Source organism: Chamaea fasciata, unplaced genomic scaffold, assembly GCF_029207755.1.
Source record: "Chamaea fasciata isolate MVZ Bird 193981 ecotype frontalis unplaced genomic scaffold, bChaFas1.0.hap1 SCAF_4, whole genome shotgun sequence".
Taxonomy (NCBI): Eukaryota; Metazoa; Chordata; class Aves; order Passeriformes; family Sylviidae; genus Chamaea; species Chamaea fasciata.
In genome coordinates this window covers 27430763-27454963 of record NW_027094089.1, presented here as the reverse complement: position 1 = coordinate 27454963, position 24201 = coordinate 27430763, and the positions used below count along the sequence as shown (strand labels likewise).

Here is a 24201-nt window from a genome sequence, read left to right as displayed (position 1 = left end):
AACACCTAGTGGTCCTTCAAACAATGCTAAACCAGGTTCCCTTCAAATGTTTACTCTAGATTACAAGTGACTCTTTTCTTTGACATCTCTTCACAGAAATGAGCAAGTTTTATCAGCTCACAGCTTCTTCCAATAGTTACAGTTCACTTGCACTTACTGCAGCCAGACATCAAAAGCATCCTCAATTTACCTGAAATTCAGAATGGATGCCAAAGTCTTCAAGGATACTTCTCAAGAAAACTGTTGGGGAAGATGAATCAGGGAAACCTTATGATTGTTTAGCAAAAGATTCTGAAAATATGAAACCTATAATAGAAATGGAAGCTTACTTCGAGTTGTAGGATACCGAGTCTTAGTTACTATATAATCTGAAAACAATAGCCTAGCCAGCTAAAGGAGAATCCCTTTTGATTGAACAATACTTTTCTGCTGGCTAAGGAACCAAAGGTCAATGTAGCAAAACAGAAAAGTCTAAAGAGTAGTTTTTAGAGTTTAAAATATAACATAATATGGTAATGTAGTAGTTCTTATAGGCTATATGTAGATTCTATAGGATTGTCTTGTATTGGTTGGTCACTGTAAATTAGAATATTCATCACAAAAGGAGATATAATGCACTGTAAGAAGGACCTTTTTCTCTATTCCCCGCTCTCTTACTTCAACCTCTCTATTCCCAGCTCATACTTCTACGTCTTTTAGCTCTTACTTCTACCTCTCTATTCCCTGCTCTCTTGCCTCTTCCCCCTGCTATCTGACCCCTGCCACCTGGCTCCCTTCTCTCTTAACTCATACCCCCTTACTCTTCATCTCGCTCTCTTTGGGACTTTCCTTCAGCCGAGGCTGGTGGCTGAAGGCAAAGCCCTTTTTACCCACGACCCATGCAATAAAACCACGTATTCTAGAATATCTCAGGTCAGCAGAATTCCTTCTCCCTGCCGTCCGCGGATGTTCCTACAAAAACGAGTCATACTGCCCAGAGTATTTTACACTGAATTATTAACATCATGCTTGAGTACATCCACTACTTTTGAGCTGCAATTTAAATATATTGTCCTCTCAGCTGACTTCCAAGTACACAATTAAGACTTTACTCCTTTTGCATAATATACAGCAGTAAAATTACAGTCTACAAAAAGAACAATATTTCTCTAAGCAGGTATTTAAGTAAACAGTTTTGCTAAGATATTCATACAAAGAATGACAGCCCACTTTCCACAATGAGAGATTCCTTAGTATTGCCCAGTCAGTTCTGATTCTCGCTAGCTTGGTTACTAAGACTCCAGTCATGTCTGGAGGACAGGTATACACACATAATAAGTATTATTTCCCTGGATTTAGTGGAAAGAATGTACAAGATAAAGTGCTCAGCACTGTGTGCTAAACAGCAAACCACGAGAAGCTTGGAAGTTTCCTCAGCTGTGGAAGATAGTACAGAATGACCTCACCCTTTTCCTTGGGGATGCAATGATACTCATCTTTGTAACGTACTGTATTGAAAAGGAAAAAAAAAAATCACTGAAAAAGCAACTTAACAGAAATTTAGACGTGTTAGTGACTGCTTACCTCCTATAGCTTCTGGAAGCCTGGGAAAATTTTTAGATCTAAGGCACCAAGCTTGTTCTAAAGCAAACTTTCCCCAAGAGATAGCAGAAGTGTATTTATGTCATTCAAAGCTAAAAACATTCTACCAGATTCAACACAGGGCTCCATCCTTCTCTGAAGACGGCTCTGTAAAAAACATGTATTTTCACTAAGTTGTGGATGTAGCCACTGACCTTTAGCTCCACATGCAGATGCAAATCTTACACATATGTCAAAAGTAACACCAGTTCATGAAACTGCAATGACATATAGCTGATAAAGAGGCAACAATCAAAGTGTGCTTCTCAAACTTTTATTAACTGCTTAAGAACTGTTTAACAGATCCTTAAATCACCATAACACAAGATTCAAACTTTTAAACTAACATGTTACAAAAATGGAACAAAATTTAGGCAAACCCTTACATAAAGCTCCTTCCCAAACTAAGACTTTACCAGATTATCTTCTCATACAACATTCCACTTAACAGCACAACACAGTATGAACTAGTTTAGTGTAGTTTAATCCCATGACTCAATTCCTCTTGCAGAACACTTCATCTTTACTCCTGCATTCCTGTTGCCTCTGTAATTCTAGGAAAACACAACAGATCCTAATTTAGAATTATTAACACTTTCAATCATTTAATGGTTAAGTCCACAAAAAACAATTTTAGCTTTCTGCATGCATCTATCTCAGTGTAATCTGAACACTCAGAAAGTTTTCATCATTAATCTCCTATTTACAAGGTTTTTTGACCCTGGTGTAAAATTACCTCAGTTTAATCAACTTCAGATTTTATCACTTGTGGGAATAACACTTGCCACAGTTCCCATTCCTACTTCTTTTCTTACCCAACACAAATCAGCTCATAAAATTCACTGTAGGAAAAAAACCCTTCCTTCTCCACTACATGCTTAAGAATTACTGCCTGCATTACCGTCCCAGTAAAATCTTTTTCTTTTGGAAAAAGAATAAAGCTCAGTTATCTCCAAGACCGGCTCAAAATAATCACGTAACATCCTCCAACAGATTCCTCTTTCAAATGCATCATTTGATTATCAGATTGTCTTTTCATGAAAAAATGGACTGATTACAAATGAAGAGCTTCTGTCAGACTGACATGGGAAGGTCTCATAATAATGAGAACCTCACGATCTACAACTCTAAGAGCTAGTGCACCGTATGTACGTGATATTAAGGGCAGAATTCCCAATGCAAGCAGACAGATCTCACATGAAAATCTGTTCTATTCCAGACAAAGAGTCACACTCAGATTCGGTAACTCAGAGGTTGTAAAGGACATGGAGAGACTTGGACCTAGAAATGATGGATTTCATGAAACCCTGGAAGACACTAAACAAAGGCTGGAGACCTGCATTTGGAAGCAACCAAGTGAAATCCACCTCTGAAGGTGATCTACAAAAAAAGCAAAAGTAAAGTGTCCTTGAACTAGAATATGCAAGAAAGAACCACTGAGTCAAGAATTACTCTTGAATAAAAAGTTCGTGCAAACATACACAACATCTGTAATGTGAGGCTGCAAATTTGAGAAGGAAGTGACATTTGGGCTAAGATCTCTTTAAGGCCCCCCAGAAAAATGGTTCAGATCCAGTAAGCGGACTAGTCAGCCAGGTAAAAACCACCAAACCACCCAATGCTTTCAATAACTATGGTAGAGGAAAAGATAATTAATGAAAAGAAGGTCAGAGCTTGAACCAAAGCTTCAGACATTGTGTAAACATTGAGAGCAATTATTTCTACTATGGTCTCAAAGAAAGTACATTTGTAACATTTGGAAGCAACTGAGATATGATAAAGTTCTTATGGAATCAAGACATGAAGGAAAGGCTTCCACACAGGAGTAAGTAAGCACAGACTTTAAATCCTAAAATTAGCAACAGTAAGAGACTCCCCATCACAGACATTAAGAATTTTGATACGGGCCAGACTGGGGCATTTATCTAACTGTAATTAGCTGAAGTTTTCAGTCAAACGAGCTGCTTGTCTGGGTGATTCATAACAAGCAGTAACAGTGTAATTGGCAACTATTTGCTACCATTCTACATGTGCAGCAGAGAAATTTCTGAACTACAGCTTTCGTGTATGTTTGTATGAATGTTTTCTTCCTGAAGAACCCTGACTTTACAGACCAAGACTATGGCAGCTATTAAGGGGCCATACTGTAAGAGCCCAAGCCAAGCAACTTGCCAGAAATTAGTTTCAGTAATACTGAATTCCTTGAACATGCACCACTAAGAAAAGGGACACAATTACAGTCAGAACAGTTTCAGTGGCATTACTCTGGATATATACCACTGAAGACAGTTTTAAACTGAGACAAAGTTCTAACAGACACGACTTGCAGTTCATTTCCAGACCTACCTTTTGGGTATTAACTGGGAGTCGTCCTCCTTCGACCTCAAAAGCAACTTCTGTCAACCAAACAGGAACTTCCTGCTGAGCCTATGCAATTAGGAAAATCAATTCAGACACTTTGACTGCTTTACCAATTCAGATTAGGAGTTCCATAACAGTACCAAAAATGTCACTGTTGCTCAGGACATTTAAGCGAAATCTTAAAGAACAGAAAAAGCTAAGCACTAAGATTTGAAACTTACATCTGAAAGCACTTTGATTAGAGGCTGTGCAAGATAAGCATCTGAATTGTTATCAAAGAAGCTAACCGCTTTCCCTGTATTTCCACAACGACCAGTTCGCCCAATTCGGTGTACATACTCCTCAATGGTGGAAGGAAGATCAAAATTAATAACATGCTGAACGCTTTCAATGTCCAGACCTCTTGCTGCCACTGAGGTTGCCACAAGAACTGGACATTTTCCAGAACGAAAATCCCGAAGAGCTATTTCTCTCTCTCTCTGTTTTCTATCTCTGTAAAGAAAGCAAGGGTTAGACTGGATGTCTCTAAAATCTACAATATTATTTAAGATACAATTTAAAAGCCGCGTTTCATGGAAAGAAGCTCTTGGGGGGAGAAGGGGTGGGCTGACAATGAATGCAAAACAAAACAAAACAAAAAAACCTCAAATTATTCATGTGCTTCCCAGTTTAGGTTTTCTCAATTTTTAACTGAGGAGCAGCAAGATAGAGCAAAGGTTAAGTCTCTAGAGAGATTGAGGTTTTTTAAAAGAACTGGAGATAATTATGCATCAAACTCACTGCCTAAGAAAATCCACTTGCTTAAATGACTATATGTGCCTTTCCTACAGCTTTGTAGGCAAGGAGACAGAATAGCAAAGAAAAAGTCTACACAGATTCCTACACAGACCATTTTTCAGATATACTAAAAAAACTGGCCAGTCAGCAGTACAGAACTTGTCTTCCAAGCATAATCATGACAAGAAATATATTTACTCTGGTGTTTCCATGTTTGAAGAATATTTACAGATTATCCAGTAGTCAACTACACTGGGTAAGAATTTCACTCATGTCCTTTATAGCCCAAATAAGAAAACAACTTAGAAAGCTAAATAGTTCTCTTTGGGCTCTTACCATGGGATATGTAGTGAAGACCGGTATACAACCACTACTCTAGAGAAAGTAACTATCCTAACTTCAACTTAAAAAGGCAAAATCAATCAGAAACCAGTAACATTCATGACAGCTTAACAGCTTCCACTGAACCAGTTATTCTACGTGTACTTAAATTCACAATAATTTAATAATTCTATCGAAATGTATTAAGAACCTCCTCTAACACAAGGGGGTTGTGGGTTAGCAATTCTGGCTCACCAGGAGTGGAAGGCCAGATCTTCTCAAAAGCTGTGTGGCTTTCACACACCTACAAATCCAACAGCTACAGGATATACACAAACATCCTGCATCTGCATGCTAAGACCTTTTTAGCCCTTCTTCAACCTCCATATTTCAGTGTCTGTCAGAAGACACAGCAAGCTAAACTACAGAGATATGGCCAAATGTGAGTTCTCAATAAAAGCTTCTTATAAAACACAGGTGACTTTCACTTTAAAAATACTTACCCATGGATACTAGTGGCTGGTATGTTTTCTAGACAAAGAAAGGCCGCAATGAAGTCTGCTTTTAGCTTTGTATCCACAAAGACCATGGTTCGTTCATCACCTATGTTAAACAGAAGTTTAAAGCCACTGCAGTTTGAAACATGATACATTTTCACTATTTAGAGTAGCACTTATCTATATTAACACCTAATGCAGGCACACATTTTGAACAGTCTCTGAATAAAGTATACGACTATAATTTCTTACCTATAATGAGCTAATTAAATTCAATCCACCAATTTCAATATCAATACAGAAACTGAGTCAAGACACATATATTGTTTTTCTCCTCAATAAAAGGGGGAAACAAACATTGTTCCCTGTGACAGGCATGCACTTCCTTTCTACAGCATGTGGCTCAAAGCAGCACATCAGCCTAAGCATAGAAAGCAAGATTCCACAGGTAATTTTTTAATTCCGAACTCACATTCAGTCTTCAGCATTAGAAATTAAGACATACAGCACAAGTATGGAAAAATCCCAGACACTAATAAAATAGAGGCCCAAACATTCACACAATAATTTTAATACACCTGTAATCTTGAGATAATAGCCCCAGATGCTGAAGTAACTGACCATATAAAGTAGAAAGCCATCTAAGAGGAAGGTTGTCTGCTAGTACTTAACAGAGATGAATGATTGACAAATACTGGACATTAGACTAGATTCAATGACATTTACAAGTCCCTTCCAACCCAAACTACCCTATGACTCTATGAAATATCTCTACACAAGTATGCCTAAAAATCCACAGTTCCCCAAGTTCCGCTTCAACAAAGTCTTGTAAAGCATGTAATACACAATAAAACCATACAGCCATGACTTTTTAAACAAGTTTAAAACCAAGCAATTTTGACTTCCCTGGTGAACAACTGGCATTAAGTTACCTATGCTGTGTAGAATTTTTATCAGTTTATCCCTCTTGAAATCCTGAGAAATTTGAAGAATATTTTGCTGAACATCACTGCATGCTCCACCCACACGTCCGACAACAACAAATAAAAAATCAGTTTTCAAAAAATCACCAGCTAGCCTGAAAAAGACACATAATTGAGCAACATTAAACATATTATGTAATTATTTTTGCTTTAAAAGCATGTATTTTTAAATTTATGTTTAAGCAACACTCTCAACAAATGTTTTTAACCCCCATTTCGTGAGGAACAATACAAGTAGTCTTATTTACTACTTTTTAAAAAAAAAGCTAGACGAGTCGGCACAGTTTGGGTCCAGCACACGAACCACATCCCAGGCTGCATGAAGTGTGACCAGCAGGTCAATGGGCTCTATCTCTGCCTTTGTAAGGCCTCAGCTGGAGTACTGCATCCAGCTGTGGCATCTTCAGCAGAAGACTAACATGTCAGAGAAAATCCAGAGCCACAATGACGATCACAGAGCTGCAGCCCCTCTCCTCTAAAGACAAGCTCAGAAAGTTGAGCGGTGGGCGTTATTAAGACTGGAATGACCTTATTGCAGCCTTCCAGTTCCTAAAGGGGTTTTACAAAAAAGATGGAGAGAAACATTTTACACAGGTTGATAGGACAGGACAAATACAGGCTGGACAAAGAATAGATCCAGACTAGACCTGGAGGGAAAGACTTGAGAGTGCTGGTGAATGAGTGGATGGACACAACTGAGCAAGGTGCACTTGCAGCCCAGAAAGCCAACTGTACCCTGAACTGCATCCAAAGCACTGTGGCCGGCAGGGCAAGGGAGGGGATTCTGCCCCTCAGCTCTGATATTGTGAGACCCCACCTGTGTTCAGCTCAGGGGGCCCCAGTGTAAGATGTGAACCTATTGGAATGAGTTCATGAAGGCCACTAACCTGGTAACAGAGCTGGAGCACCTCTCCTAGGAAGACAGACTGACAAGAGGTGGTGTTGTTCAGTCCGTGGAAGAGAAGGCTTCAGGGAGACCCTGAAGTAGCCTTCCACAGTGCGCAGCCGTATAGTACTTAGCTGCCAGCTGGGATTAAACCACAGCCTTTTGGAAGTTATGAAGCTTCAAATGCTAAACAGAAGTTCTCCAGTCCACTAGAAAGATGCATGTTCTCTCAACTCACATGTGTAGAAAGAGCTTCAACTATCAGACCAAAGGTCGATGTAACAGCAGAAACAAGCCCAAGTATAAAACCAAACGTTGTGTTAAAACTAAATTTGATTATGTTCACTGAACAGAAATTCAGGACGATTTGAAGCCAACAGGTCCAAAGAAAGCATCTTTGTGTCCAATACTAGCAAAACAGTATACCGTTTAAAGCTCTCCTGAAGAGTATGGGGAAATCATTAGCTTTCCTGACTTCAGGCCCAGAAAAGGATTAAATCCAGGAATGAACTGACTCCAGGAAAGAATGGTTTTCACACCCTAAAATGTGAACATTACCTTTAGGCATTTCAGGAAGAAGGGGCAAGAAGAAGGGGCAAGAAGAAGGGGCAAGAAGAAGGGGCAAGAAGAAGGGGCAAGAAGAAGGGGCAAGAAGAAGGGGCAAGAAGAAGGGGCAAGAAGAAGGGGCAAGAAGAAGGGGCAAGAAGAAGGGGCAAGAAGAAGGGGCAAGAAGAAGGGGCAAGAAGAAGGGGCAAGAAGAAGGGGCAAGAAGAAGGGGCAAGAAGAAGGGGCAAGAAGAAGGGGCAAGAAGAAGGGGCAAGAAGAAGGGGCAAGAAGAAGGGGCAAGAAGAAGGGGCAAGAAGAAGGGGCAAGAAGAAGGGGCAAGAAGAAGGGGCAAGAAGAAGGGGCAAGAAGAAGGGGCAAGAAGAAGGGGCAAGAAGAAGGGGCAAGAAGAAGGGGCAAGAAGAAGGGGCAAGAAGAAGGGGCAAGAAGAAGGGGCAAGAAGAAGGGGCAAGAAGAAGGGGCAAGAAGAAGGGGCAAGAAGAAGGGGCAAGAAGAAGGGGCAAGAAGAAGGGGCAAGAAGAAGGGGCAAGAAGAAGGGGCAAGAAGAAGGGGCAAGAAGAAGGGGCAAGAAGAAGGGGCAAGAAGAAGGGGCAAGAAGAAGGGGCAAGAAGAAGGGGCAAGAAGAAGGGGCAAGAAGAAGGGGCAAGAAGTAGACTGCCTCAAAATTGCACCAGGGGAGGCTTAGACTAGCTATTAGGGAAAAAAATCTTCATTGAAAGTTTTCAAGCATTGGACCAGGCTGGCCTGGAAAGCAGTGGAATCACCACCCCAGAAAGTGCTTAAAAGATATGTATCTGTGGCACTTGGGCATTGGTTTAGTGGTTCACTTGCTGGTGTTGGGTTAATGGCTAGACTTACTCAGCTTAAGGGTCCTGTCTAACCTAAAACGCTTCTAGGACTATGATATTATGCACTTCCAAACCATGATCCAAGCACTCAGGTTTCTGAAGTCTTCCACCAGCACTTATAAATCCTGCAGGACTGACAGCAGAAAGCTAGATCTGCTGGTTTTTTTCGTGAAATGGAAGCAGACAGCAAGCATCTTTAACAATTCAAGGAATCTCTGTTCAGATGCTGGTAGTTACAGTACTCTCGATTCATCCCCTCAGTACACAAGAAAAAAAACATAGCAAAAGCATGAGCAAAACCACAATGATAAAAACAGACCTAGAGATTCTTCTTTCAAACACAAAACCTGAGCGAATCAGAGCACACTGTTAAAGACTCTTCTGATTTAATAGAATGAGTATTTAGATGCTGGTGCCTCAAAAAGCAGAAGAAATACTAAAAAAGTTTCCATCTGCCTGCAGGGAATTAGTTGTTTTGTTGTTACTCAGGAACCACACCTACCATCTGTTGAAGACTGTTCCCTTAAGTGAGAGGAACTTTAAAGGCAATGAGTAGTAAATATGTAAGATGCATCATAAATCCATTTGTAGAAGCTTTAAAACTACTGAAAATAAATACCAACTATCCACATAAGTAAGAACTGCATATCATAAACGCTGGTAAGTTGAACAATAATTGGTATGTTACATTAGCCACAGTGTTATGAGCAACAACACTGGTTTTGAGCTTGCACAGATGTGGTGGGGGAGGAACAAGAAACCAACAGGGGGAACATGAGGACTTCTGCAGAAATGGAATTTAAAAGCCTTCAGACAAGTCTCTAAATTACTTAGGAGTCACCATCTAAATTAGGCAGTTAATGTTTTAGAGTACCTGCTTAAGTTCAACAACGATTGAGTATCATAGCTTTCAGTATTTTCAAGCTCTTAAAAACGAGGAATGTTTTTAACTCTTCAGATACTTAGTTCTATACAAGTGCATCTTCAGACATATTCCTATTTTTATTCTACTCACGTCTGAACTTCTTCAGGAAAAGTGGCACTAAACATTAACGTTTGGCGCTTGTCTTTTGGTGGCATGTCTGGGAAAGATACCAACTTCTTCATAGCTGCACCAAAACCCATATCAAGCATGCGGTCTGCTTCATCTAGCACCATGTATTTCACTTTATGCAAACCAATCTGCAAGTATTTCAGACAAAGAAAAACACCATTGGTTCACTGGCAGTATGCACTTACAGAATACCCTAATTGCCAAAATTCACCTTTTACTTACTTCTTTCAAGTTAATAAAAAGTGGAAGTACTATGATTTGTTTATATCTCAACCTCTGCTTAGCCTTCTAATCTGCACAAATTCACACACCATAGTGCTTCAGAACTTGGTTCAGCAATGTAAACACTTGGAGCATAGAGACCAACTGTAATTCAGCCAATCTATTTCGGAACTATGCCTTGAATTTTAGAAAGACTCTCTCATAACCCTCCAACAGTCTCAAAAAACCCTTTTATTTCTGAAAAAAAATCAGAAACCATTATTAAGAATATTACAACTTCACCATTGCTAACCAAAACTATCACTTTTGACTAAAAGCCTAACAACTTTGTTTGTTCAGTGAGTATCACTGAGTCACCACTCTAACAAGAAAAATCTTCAATATGAATTTATAATGACAGGGGAAAATAAAAATTCAAATAGAGTACTATATAACCTGGAGGTTTTTTGTATTTTGGATCAGTATGTAAATATAGTGCCAGACAGATAAAATCCATTGTAGTAAAACAAACCTCAAGTGAAGATCTACTATGGAATATGCCACAAAAATTAAGTGAAGGTATTCCAGGTATTTAAGCTATAAAATTTTATTGCCAGGACGACTGCATCCACTCTGATTTAGACCAGCATTATCCAGCTATCTCTGAAGAGAACTGAAAAGATCTAGACTCAGGCTACTCCTTCAAAAACCTCATGGACTTTAGACAGCCTAAGAAAACCCCACCTGTATTTCAGTGCCTGCACAAAGGCAGCATACTGATGGAGGCACTGAAAACCAACCTCTGCTTCTGCTAATTTAGAAAAAACGAAAAATAGTATTTTATCTTTTAGGTAAGAGTATTTAGGGAATTCAGATGAAGTGTTAAGATCTCACCTCTCCTCTTCCAATAATGTCTAGAAGCCTTCCTGGAGTGGCACACAGGATATTACAGCCTTGCTTTACTTGATGAATTGAATAGTCTATTTGTGTACCTCCATAGGCCACAACAGGCCTTATACAAGTTCTGTTATGTAGAAAAACGTTCGGATTAATTGTATAAGTACGCAAACGGTATTGTTCCATGAAAATTCATTAAAAAAAATCAGATGTACCATAGATCAGTTGAAGAGTGGTTTAACTCCTTCAGCATATAGGTCAATCCAAAAACAGTGCTCAAAACCAGAAACTCACTCAAAGAAAGCCTGAAGTTCCCCCTCACACTACGCAACAGAGGCTGCCCTAATGGCTTGCTAGGAACAAACACCTGATTTCACCTGCATTGTCCCCTCTCTTTAACTAAGACCTACTAACAGTAACAGTCAAAATAGTGTTAAGACTTTGTTCCCCTTTATACATCATGCTCAGAAAAAGCAGAATCACCACTACATATGCCTCTAGAGCTTCAGAAGTAATCTTTGCAGACCTTAAAACGGGCAAAATAATAAATAGACATACAGCACCTCTGTAAAGCAGCTAATCATACTGGCCATAAAGGCCAAGGATTAGAGAGCAAATCCACATACCCTCATAGGATTCACTCCAAACACTAAAGGATTAGGCAGCAAACCCACTCAAAGATTACACAGTGCTCTTCCCACCACGCTTTTTGGTTACATCTGCCAAGGAGAGCTACATCAGACACTCTTCTGTAGAAAACCACTTCTCTAAGCAAAAACTACCTTACACAGCTCTGAATCATGTTTACAAGCTCATCTCTATAACCTTCTACTAAGGTTTTTACATGCATGCAATGAGTATTTTCACACTCAAATTCAAATGGTTTTTTACTGAAAATACTAATTCAGCTTCATAAGCAACAGTGGTTGATCAGATAAATGTGGTAAATTTTTACTGAAGTTAATCAAAACTTTTCAGAAAGCTTTAGTCAAGAATATAAAATCCCTCTGGAATCTTACAATTTCAATAATTACCCACTATTAGTATACATACCTATTTCATATTCCTATTTGCAAATTAAATCAAAGAGCCTAAGATCATAAATCTCCACTGACCAACATGCATGGTCTCTTCTTTAGACACTACAGATTCACATCCTGATACTGTTTAACTTGTTCACATTTTTACTACGGGCCAGCTTGTAAGAGAAACTTTCTAGACTCAAATGTTATTTTATGGCGAAATCATCTATATCTAGTTAAAAACAGCTTAATGAACACAACCAGCTACAAAGTTATAACACTTTTAGGCATTAAGCTGTTCCTAGTAACATATTTAGTAACTAGATATGCAAACACAATCATTCTTGCTGAAGACAGACAGCCTCCAAGTGTAAGTCTGCTTTAACAAAGGCAAGTATGATTTATCCCACCAGATTCTGCAGCAATGATGTTCTCCATTTCACCTCCGAATGGTAACAAACTTACATACAATAGATTTAGTTCTCTTCTGTACACTGGCAGAACCGATTACTTAGTAAAAAGATTTATGACAAATCTAGTACAAATGTAGTCTCACACAACATTAAAGGATTTAGTGAGAAGTTTAGATCTCTTGTTCGAAGTCTTTCTTTAAGATGTGACACATCTAAGACCAGAAATACAGGGAAGTAAGAGTAATTAGAAACCATTAACTGTAAGTTAACTAAAACCCATAACACCCACTTCCATTTTGTCAAGATGAAAGTAAAGCAAGTATAAATTACATAAGACAAGCTAGTGAGTTTCTTCATATTGAATATATCTAGTGCAGGTAGCTCAGCATGCAGCTGCAGTGCCAGCCACTGCCAGATCTCTGAGTGGCAAGAAATAGCTGGAGCCCAGGCAAAAGACCATGATGCTGACCCTTTGCTTAACAAACGCCATAAGGACCTGCATCACTAGCCAGGTCACTGACACTCAGATTCTGCAGGAGCAAATAATTCAGTAAGAAGACTTTAAAATACTAGGTACATAAACTGTGAGCTTACAAAAACCCAGTGATTCCTTTGTTCAGGGGTCCGTTCAGGAGACACCTTGCTTGAGCTACTACATGTTGCTGCAAAACAATGAAATCACTTGAAGGAAACAAAGGTCTGAGATTCTGCTATGGGAAACCTCGGGTTGAGTCAGTGAGAAAACCTCACGACTTTCTGTGTGGTGTGTGTAGGGAGTCAAGTAGGGCAGCCAGCAGCTCACTAGAGCCACCTGCTGCAAAGGGACTTGAAGTCACAGGTGGTGTCAAAGTGACTCCCAGAGTGGCTCCTGGACAGTCAGACAAGGAAAATTCTCCTAACATGTTTTTTAAGAATTTCACTTTTCTCTCCAGTGGTAAGCTGAATACTTATCTCTGCTTCAAGCTGGAGTAAGCCTTCCATTCACCGGTCCCACACAACAACCCCAATATCAGAAATATCAGGCACTTAAATCCCTAGTCACATAGTAAGAAACCTGCTAACCAGTACCATAATCTGAACTCATTGTAATCTAAACTCAAGTGTTTGTAATTTGATTGGCACAAAAATCTGCAAATATTTATGAAAAAAATAAAGCACTCCTGATGCAAGCAAAGTAACTATCAGTAATACCAGGCAACAGTGGAAAAGCTTACCCATACACGTATTTTCTCACTTCTAGGAAGATCTGATTTACCAGTTCTCTAGTTGGGGCAGTAATAATACATTCCGGTTCTTGCTGCTCTTTAAAGCTACTGGCAGTTATACCATCCCTCATCATTTGGGCCACAATTGGTACAAGAAAGGCTGCCTGGGGAGAAAAAAAGAAAACCACACCAGTATTTGGACTGTTTAGTCTTGAACGCTTTTATGAGCCACATTAAAATCTGTGTATCAATCTTAAGTCTTGAATGACAGTGCACACAATGACCAAGGACATCAGACTGCAAAAGGATTGACCTGAATTCACAGCAGAACATTTAAACTTATTTTTCCTTGTTAACCAGTATGCAAGTATCTCTCTGGATCTTAACAGTCTAGTAACACAACAACAGAATCATGCAGTGGCTAACTTACCATACAGTTCCACACACTGATTACATATCCCGGTAATGAAGTAACCCAAGACCAAAACCATCCTTAATGTGTACTTAAAAGCTGTGAGTTACCATCAGTAGGTCTGTAAAGTAATCATGTATTAACATTCTCCAGACAACTACAATGGCGGATCAGTTTCCAGCACAGCTGCACCATACCAGCAATTACTTCCACATAAGACTAGATACCCACAAACCTGCATCTGTACAGTGGTCCCAAAAGCATTCAGAACATTCAGAGAACAGGCTTCTGCAAACAAAAGGGGTCTTTCAAAAGAAGTAACTAGTAAGCTACATTAAAACAAAACTAGAATTCCACACTAAACTGAACAGCAAAAAGCTATACTTCATTTCTGAACATTCCCATCCACCAGCTGTCAGTAGTTAGGTTTGGGTACATTGACAGTTTAAAAAAATGAGACAATTTTCAATTTAATATCAACTCTTAACACTGTTCCATGATTAAAACTGAATCACCCAAAACCAAGACTGGTGCAGATCAGACTTCATCAAACCAAATATGACAAACCTGCACAACGCAGTTACACTCTGGCATGAGTTTGAAGAAGAAAAAAAAAGGAAAAAACCCCACACGTAACTCATACACACACAACAGAAGAAAAAGGAACAAAAAACCAAACAAACACAAAACAACAACAACCAAAAAAAAAAAAAAAAAGGAAAAGGCCCACCAAAAATAACCACCAACAAGCAAACACACAAATCCAAACACCCAAACAAACAAAAAAAACCCTCTAAATAAGACAAAACCCCAGTCAACACGGAAGTCTCTGTTTTCAACTGCTGAGTCCTGTCATCAACAGTCTCTAGGACTGCCTGCCCATACTTCTCAATCCACAGCTGTATCTCTGAAGGCTGGCCTGCTGTATTAAGACACTGGTTTACTGATATAAAGAATAAACCCCAAAATGTGCCGACCTTATCACTTTTATCTGTGCAAGTGGACCTGTTGGAACGAGTTCACTCGCACTGCTGTGCAAGTGAAATTACTGGACAACAGTTAAGCATGTGACATGGAAGAGTGAGGCATCCCCCTAAAAGCTCAGTGATACACTTTCAATAGCATAAATACTGCACAAAATGCTTACAGTTTTTCCTGATCCTGACTGGGCACATGCCATCAAATCCCGTCCTGCCAGTATAATTGGAATGCTGTACTTCTGCACTGGAGTAGGTTTAGAGTATCCAGCTTTAGCAATGTTCTCAGTTAAAGTACGACACATGTTAGTTTCTGCAAAACTCTGTAGGAGAAAAAGTTATTAACAGCTATTACACAATCACAGAAGCTAGAAGTTTAAAACCCAAAATGCTTACTGCAGGATACAGACATCCAAATACTAAAAAGTGTTAACTTTAGAGGTAGTCTCAGCAGTCATTTAGTTTGCCAAGGCTCCTTAAGGTAAAAGCCCCGAAGGTCTCTAAAATCTGCTCATGCCATTCAGATAACATTGTCTGCAGGACAGTGAATTTGAACACTTTCACCTGGTCTTATTATTTTCAAGACTACATGCTCAGAAGCCATATACCTGGATTCAAGCCAAGTAAACTCAGATAGCATGCTGTGAAAAAAACCCAAAAGTCTTTACTTTCATTTCAGATAGGAGCTACACATGATCTCTGTGCCAAAACCAGTAGGGGTAGCTACAACAACATTCCTAGGCAGGACCAAAAAGCAACACAGGTAAGAAAAATCAGTTTAATTTTGGTGAGAAAACCTTTCACAAGAGGGATGGGGAGAATATACCTCTTCATCTTCACTTTCAACTCAGCTGCTACTAACCCCTCTGCACTTCTCACTTTCCTCCCTAAGAGCTTTTTTCTTTTTCAACACTGGCCACCCATTAGATAAAAAACTTAGTTATATGTTAAACAATGAACAGCAACCACAGAGAACAGTGTTAGAAATTACTTTAAAACATTCCTCTGTCCAAATCAATAGTACCTCAACAGGTGTTCATTTACATTTTCGAAGATCCCTCAGCAACCTACTTCAATAAGGTAACTATAACAGCCTGCCCAAAAAACTGCTGCCAAAGACCTCTTTCTTTCAATATTTAAACTGGTACTCTTCCACAACTTAATGACTATTCTTCCTATATATCCAGTATCACTTTCTCTGGACCATTTATGTATTTTTTTAGTTATTGTGAATTCAAAATTTTGTCTTTCAAATGGGGAGCACCTCCTTCCAACATCACACTATCTGCAAGAGTATTTTTATTAATATTTTCATTAGCTGCAAATACTGACCCCATTACACATCCTTGTAAATCATGCTTCGCATAAACTGTAAGAATAAACAGTTCACTAACCATTAATGCTGCTGGAGGGTCCAGTCCTGACACTTGAACAACGTTTTCATCATATTTGTCAAAATTCTTTCCTGTCTGATAATGTGCAAAGATGGCTTGTTCATCATCAGGTGGTGGAGGAGGCACGTAAGTCACCTTTGGACCTTAAGAACACAACCATTTAAGTTCACAAACAATACAAAGAAAAGTTAAAATAAAACTGTTTTAAGTATGAAGTTACTGGAGTTAAATTCAACGAGATGTCATCTGGATTTCCCTTCACTTTTCAGGAAGGCAAAAAATTCCATACATTCATTCCACCAGAACTTAATTTTATATTATGAGACCTAACACTTACCTCCGTATGACATCAGACTTGTAAAGCATTCATGTCTTACATTCACTCAAGGACCCCACTGTCAAGAGGTACTCAAAAAAATTAAATTAGGCTCTTCTGTATCATCTGGGCAGACACAATCTCTCATGATACAAGGAAGGACATGCCTCCCACACAAATTACTCTTTCTGAGGAATTCTCTTTCCACATGAAATTCCATACAGACAGATGCAACTGCTGCACACCAAATTCCAAAACAGTTTCTAATACACTAATAGTTTATACTATAGTCATGAAAAAGGAATTACTATTCTGTGTTAAGGATGCAGTTATGTCCACTATAAGCACTAGCACATTGCCTCTATTAAGACTGTACCGCCTAAAAATCCTTATTTGAACAAAAAACCTGAAAAAATTGAGTTGGACTGAGTCAAACAGAAGCAAATTAGTTGTTCTTCAGATATTAAGTATCACTTCTGAACAAGTATACTAATCACTGGATCAGAGAATGGTTTGAGTTGGAAGGAACCTTAAAGATCACCCATTTCCAATCTCTGTGCCTCGGGATGGACATCATCCATTAGACCATGCTGCTCAAAGCCCAACTGAATGTGGCCTTAAACACATCCAGGGATGAGGTATCCACAAGCTCTCTGGTCAACCTGTTCCAGGGCTTCACTGCAACTCATTCTCTGAGTGAAGAACTACTGAGCCATTTTTCTACAATGAAAAGTTTTTTTATGAGTATCACACAAGATATTCTTACATGGAGAGTATCAGCCACCCACTGATCATTTTAATGCTTAACCTATTTTAATCCCACTCCTAATCTGAATTATGCTCTAGGTAGAACAACATATACCTAGCCAAGTAAAGCAGCATTAGTAGCAAAAGAATACAGCAGCATTATGGGGGAAAAATCCCTGGCAGACAACAAAACACCCCCAACATTAAAATAAAAGTTAAATCAGGAATTAAGTGGCATGTCAGAACCACACACCTTACTTGTCAGCACTGACAATAAAGTATTTCCCCTTGCAGAAGGTAGAATTGTACAAGTCTAGAATGACTCCTTCGAAACTTAGCAAGTTCTTTAAGGCTTTCTTTCAATTTCGGGGTTAGCAACACTGCTTCACTGTGCGTTAACTGAAACGCCATCAGCAAAAAAAAGAAAAAAAGATTGTGTAACACAACAGCTTGAAAATCCAATAACTAAAATCCAAATGAGTTACAAACGTGTCTTACAGGCATACATCCAAGATACCTAGCATTTGCAGGAGGTTCTTCAAAGAGAGAAACACTAGTGGACAGTATTTGCCAGAATTAAGAAGGAACTGCTTTGTTATTAATCACCACTGAGGAAATCCACACAGTTCACCCCTGCTACTAAAAAGCCTCACCTGCACCATCTGAGAGTGCTCCTCTTTCCTTAGAACCCTGAGTTCTAGACTGAGGCATGTACCTCTGCCCACCTTTCATACCAGTAACAGACAGATAGAGGGTATAAAATTAGTATCACGATATACTACAATTAAAGGCAGTTATTTACTCCAAGAAATCCGAAGAGCAACAGTCTCAACAACTTCTTCATGAAATCCAACCTATACTGTATTATACCCAGTAATACTCATTTTCTAAAGAGACCTTTCATATGTCACAACACAGCCGAAGAACAGAACCAGTTCTGCTCTCCATAACACAAAGAATTCTCAGTTCTCTGGAGCTGAGTAGTTCTTAGGGAACGAGCAAACCCACGAAGATCCCCACACACACGCTGTACCCGTACAAACCACTCCATATGAAAAAAAAAAGCCCAAACCATCAAACTTCCTCTCATCTCGTCCAAAGCCACCACGAAATCCTTTAAACCCTCTGTTTTCGGCACCAGCACCATCTACAGCGTTTTGTTCCTGAAAACCTGCAACAATACAGCACACAGTAACTCAATTTGCCCACTTCTGCAGGAGCAGATCCAATTCCTTTTATCTGGCTGAAGAAGCCGTTTCAAAGCTTTCACTCTTGCCTGCTGGTTCTCAGGGAACGAACAAAGCCAGAAAGAAGGACCAGTGTATGCTGGCATCATCCAAACCAGTCAATACAAAAAATTTATTCTCACCTCGTCCAAGGCCACCACGAAATCCTTTAAACCCCCTGTTTTGCGTAATAGCATCTTCTCCATTTCCATCTTGAAAACCTGCAGCATAGCATAACACAAAGTAATGTAGTTTGCCTAATTTTGCACGTATAGATCAAATGCTATTTATCTAGCTGAAGAACAGAAGCCATTTCACTGCTTTCACCCTTGTACTGGTTGTCCTTAAGAGAGCAAGCAAACCCATGAAGATCACCAAATGTGCAGTACCCATACAAACCGCTCAGTATAAAAAAAAAAGCCCAAACCATCAAACTTCCTCTCACCTCGTCCAAAGCCACCACGAAATCCTTTAAACCCTCTGTTTTCGGCACCAGCACCATCTACAGCGTTTTGTTCCTGAAAACCTGCAATAATACAGCACACAGTAACTCAATTTGCCCACTTCTGCAGGAGCAGATCCAATTCCTTTTATCTGGCTGAAGAAGCCGTTTCAAAGCTTTCACTCTTGCCTGCTGGTTCTCAGGGAACGAACAAAGCCAGAAAGAAGGACCAGTGTATGCTGGCATCATCCAAACCAGTCAATACAAAAAATTTATTCTCACCTCGTCCAAGGCCACCACGAAATCCTTTAAACCCCCTGTTTTGCGTAATAGCATCTTCTCCATTTCCATCTTGAAAACCTGCAGCATAGCATAACACAAAGTAATGTAGTTTGCCTAATTTTGCACGTATAGATCAAATGCTATTTATCTAGCTGAAGAACAGAAGCCATTTCACTGCTTTCACCCTTGTACTGGTTGTCCTTAAGAGAGCAAGCAAACCCATGAAGATCACCAAATGTGCAGTACCCATACAAACCTCTCAGTATAAAAAAAAAAAGCCCAAACCATCAAACTTCCTCTCACCTCGTCCAAAGCCACCACGAAATCCTTTAAACCCTCTGTTTTCGGCACCAGCACCATCTACAGCGTTTTGTTCCTGAAAACCTGCAATAATACAGCACACAGTAACTCAATTTGCCCACTTCTGCAGGAGCAGATCCAATTCCTTTTATCTGGCTGAAGAAGCCGTTTCAAAGCTTTCACTCTTGCCTGCTGGTTCTCAGGGAACGAACAAAGCCAGAAAGAAGGACCAGTGTATGCTGGCATCATCCAAACCAGTCAATACAAAAAATTTATTCTCACCTCGTCCAAGGCCACAACGAAATCCTTTAAACCCCCTGTTTTGCGTAACAGCATCTTCTCCATTTCCATCCTGAAAACCTGCAGTACAGCATACCACACAATCACTGAAGTTTGGCTCATTTTGATGTGCAGGTCAAGCACCTTACATCTAGTAATTGTTCTTCTCAGTCCTTCTTTAATAACTTCACAAGAAATTTAATATATAACTGAATGTTTTGCCTAACCATACAAAAAAAATGAAGACAGGAAGTACTTTTTGCCAAGAAGTCTGACAGAGATCAGTAATGATCTCTTGTACAATTTCAAGAAGTAAATCAAACATTGGGTCTTTTAAGTATTTGACTTTACGTGTGGTTATGCTAATCAATTCACTAACTTCAACTCTTCAGTAAGGACACACATCAATTCAGACTTCTGGTCTGAGGTCAACTGACAGCATTTGTCCCTTCACACCTTTCTTAACTGGTACTAAAGATTAAGGTGACAATGCCAGTTGAGGCCTGCTATGAAGCGAGGACTTGAAAACACGTCTTTCACATTTACCAAGTTCTATTTTTTTTATTACTCAGGACTGCTTATTCAGTCAGCAGTGAGACATATGGAGCGTGTTCTTATTTCTATTCTCTTTCATTAGCCACTCTCCTGATGGGACAGGAAAACAAATAAACATATGCATATGCCTAAAGTCATATACATAAACAAGGTATTCCCCATTTTAGACTTGAGTTTCCAGTGTTCTCTAAGGTCCTAACAATCAGCTTAGACCATAATTTACTCCTTAGTCCTTATTCTTCAGCTGAACACCCGTTCTATCATACAGTAACAACAAAAACAGCATCATCTGGTACAGGACACCATTAAGTTCTCCTAGCACAGCAACTTCTTCTCCACCAAAGCTTGGTGTGTAGACCAGTATGTCAGTCAGTTTCATTTTCCCACATCAGTTAGAGATATAAAAATTCTATCTTCAGGGCTCATATGTAAATGACAGTATCCTAAATATCCATAAATACAATAAATCTTAAATACAGCTTGCAAGTTACATAAAAATTGCTGCTGGAGAGCTTACAGCAAAACCGGCTGTTTTGCTACAGTGCCCTACACCAAATAAGCCTAGCATTCACTCAATATAATGGGGTTCAACAAAAATGATGCAGAAATGGTATAGCATTTTTTCAAAGAATAAACTGTGCTGTGTTTTGACTAGGGCAGAGTCAATTTCCTTCACAGCAGCTGGCAAAGGGCTGTGCTCTGGATTTCCTGGCAACAGTATGGATAATACAGAGATGTTTTTATTTAGTGCTGAGAAGTGCTCACACTGAGTTGGGGCCTCTTCTGCTCCTCACTCCATCCCACCAGCAAGAGGGGGTGAGGGAGCACAAGATGGGATGGGATGGAGCCAGGAAAGCTGATCCCATCCCATGTGGCATCAAGCTCCACATATAAAGCCAGGGAAAGAAGGAGGAAGAGAAGGGCATTTGGAGAGATGGTGGTTGATTTCCCAAGCCATAGTCATGCATGACAGAGCTCTACTTTCAAGGAGCTGAACCTGCCTGCTGACTGAAAGGAGTGCATGGCAAAATTTAATGTATGGTATACAACTAGCATTAGAAATACAATCACTGCTGGATGATACCTTTGGCTGCTACGTTCCCTCCTCTCCCAAAACTATTCACTGACTGATGCTGAGTGTTCACAAATTCATCAGTACCTATAATCAAAAAACAGAACTAAGCTAAAATTCAAAGCTATCTTTGACTCATTAGTAATTATACGTTACTATATAACTGCAGTAAACAAGGAAGCATTGACAGTGAAAAAGAAAGTCTACTCGTTATGTTCTCTACATAATTTGATACTGCTATTCCATAGGGGTCCCATGAAAATATCGCAATAATATTGTATTTTCCTTTTATCTTGCACAATGCTCACGGGACCAACTCTTCTAAATGTCACCGAAGTCAAAAGTGCCTTTCACATACCAGATGAGTCTACATTAGGACTGAAGACAGATGCCAGGTCATTTGGTCTCTCAAGCAAGCTAACCTGCAGAAAGAAAAAAAGCAACGACATCATGACGACTTTAGGCCTAGCAAAATACATAAATACAAACACAGATACTAAGTCACGCACTCAAAAGAAGTTGCCTCCTGCATGTTCTGAAATACAAACTCTTACGTCCTTCTGTTTGCTGCAGTTTATTGCATTTCAGGATACTCAATGGTATACTGTTTGCATCTGAATGTTACCAAAAATCACATTATACACAACTGACATGATAAATCCACTTAAGCACACAACAATCACTAACAGCTAAACAAAACAGCAGCAAGTAAATCGCCAGTGCAGAGAAAAACTCCTCCCACCAATACCAGTGAACTCCTATGGCTACCTACCATACTTCCAAAAATCACGGGAATAGGGGACACCACTGCCCAGCAGCCACTCGGGTTGCAGGGACACGGTTGGAGGAAGGAAAGGGAAAAACAAACATACTCCATTGCCACAGCTGTTCCCCCCCCCCCCCCCCCCGACCTCAATACCTCCTCAAGGGATGGGAGTAACGCCTCGTCCCCTATCTCCGCATCGCAGTCTTCTTCAATCATGGTGCGCGCCCCGACTAACCTGCTTGCAGGAGACAGCACACATTAGTACCTGCCTCCCGCCAGGCTCCGGGGCGCACAGCGAAAGAAGAGAAAATGGCGCCCCGCACCGAGGCTCGCCGACATGGCGGGCAGGCGACGCCTGTGGGCGGGGGTGAGCGCGCCGGGCCCGGGCGCTGCGCCGGGGGAGATGGTGTGAATTCTCTGAATTCCTCGGAGGAGGTGGGGGCCCTCCCGCGGAAAAGCACTCCCCTTCCCCCAGGGCAGCGCGCAGCCCCTCTCCTACCTCCTTCCCACCGTCCCCAAAGCCGCGCACCGAAAGAAAACGACAGCTACTGCCGACGGCCCTCAATATGGCAGCACGTGCCTCTGCCGCCCCGTCACGCGTGGCGCCGGCAGCCAATGGGCGCGCCCCGGCCCGGCCACGTGCGGCCGCTGCGGCGGGAACGGCGCTGCCGAGACCGAGCCGCAGCCGGCGCGGGTACGAGCTCACTTCTCACACCTGCTCCAAGCGCTAGCTAACATCCAACGGGGCGTGTGCTTTTGTTGGAATTTAAAAGCAAAAAACAAACAACAACACAAAAAAAAAAAAAAGTTGTTTAAACAAGTTACATGTTTAAAAAACAAAAAGAAGCAAAATTAACCTCCCGGGACAACCCAAACTTAAGAAGGACACCTCTTTGCCGCTGTTTCTTGTTAAACCAGACTTGTCAGAGATAAGAAAGGTAGCTGAATTCCTGGCTCAGGACATGATACTGGAGCGGAGGAGAACATGGATTGCACTGCTATCAGTTCAATTAATCTACTAAAATTATTAGCAAGTAGTCTGGCACTCCACCTTGGGTTTCCAAGCTAGCAGTGCAGTGTCTGTCTTCTCTGTACCTCTACCTTATCTCATGCTCTGAGGTAACATAGTAATGCTTATTCCTAAAAACATTAAGGAATGTCCTATATCGTTTCATACAAACCATAAAACCCATTAAAACCTGCTCCACCATGTTCAACAGATTTTCCTCATCATAAACACAATTTGAAAAATTGTGTGTCTGTTGAAGAACTTTAATGCCTTCTGTGGCAGAGAGGTGACACCAGATCTGAATTTCTGCAGTGAACATCTGACTATCTTGCAGGGACTTTAGGCATCAAAGCATATTTCCTGGGAAATCTTGGGAAGTGGTCTTTGAGCTAATGCTTTTGTTATTTTCCCATCAGCCATCATCTGTTAAGCCCTACCCTTTGAAGCTGCTCATTTTTCAATAGCATCAAGACAGGACTCAGGTTAGAGTGCAAAGTGGGTAAGCAACATAACCAGCTTCTCTGTCTCACAGTGAGGTTAAACCTGCACCACTAGACCGTGTGTGTGTGAGTGTGTGTGTGGGGGGGTGGGTGGATGCATGTGTGTGCGATGTGCATAGCGCTGCAAGTTACCAGCTTTCAATAAGTATTCAGTCAGACATAATGTTCAAGGATGAAGAATCTGCAGTGGGAGCATCTCTGTGGGAAGGGTGTTAAGCTGTTCACAAGTTCCCAAAGCAGCACCTGAAACAACTACCAGGGAGGTTCATGAGTTA

The 24201-nt window shown here is 40.4% G+C and overlaps 1 protein-coding gene across 4 annotated transcripts; it reads right to left on the bottom strand.

Annotated features, from left to right (window-relative positions):
• Nucleotides 1-1878: 1878 nt before the first annotated feature.
• On the bottom strand, nt 1879-23054 carry DDX4 (DEAD-box helicase 4). 4 transcript variants are annotated; one of them, XM_066182356.1, is made up of 20 exons: nt 22917-23054; nt 22571-22655; nt 22010-22073; nt 21664-21738; nt 20028-20105; nt 19749-19829; nt 19446-19523; nt 19167-19247; nt 18865-18942; nt 18568-18666; nt 16433-16575; nt 15209-15361; nt 13659-13813; nt 11007-11136; nt 9873-10039; nt 6509-6654; nt 5583-5682; nt 4203-4473; nt 3967-4047; nt 1879-2174 (listed from the first exon to the last, which is right to left on the bottom strand). In XM_066182356.1, the coding sequence occupies exons 2-20, from the start codon at nt 22631-22633 to the stop codon at nt 2103-2105; spliced, it is 2115 nt and encodes a 704-aa protein (XP_066038453.1). In that variant the 5' UTR covers nt 22634-22655; nt 22917-23054; the 3' UTR covers nt 1879-2102. The 4 variants fall into 4 exon arrangements, with proteins under 4 accessions (XP_066038453.1, XP_066038455.1, XP_066038457.1 ...); XM_066182358.1 differs by having other exon boundaries at nt 4382-4473; nt 22571-22652; nt 22917-22960; XM_066182360.1 differs by having other exon boundaries at nt 22571-22652; nt 22917-22935.
• Nucleotides 23055-24201: the final 1147 nt, after the last annotated feature.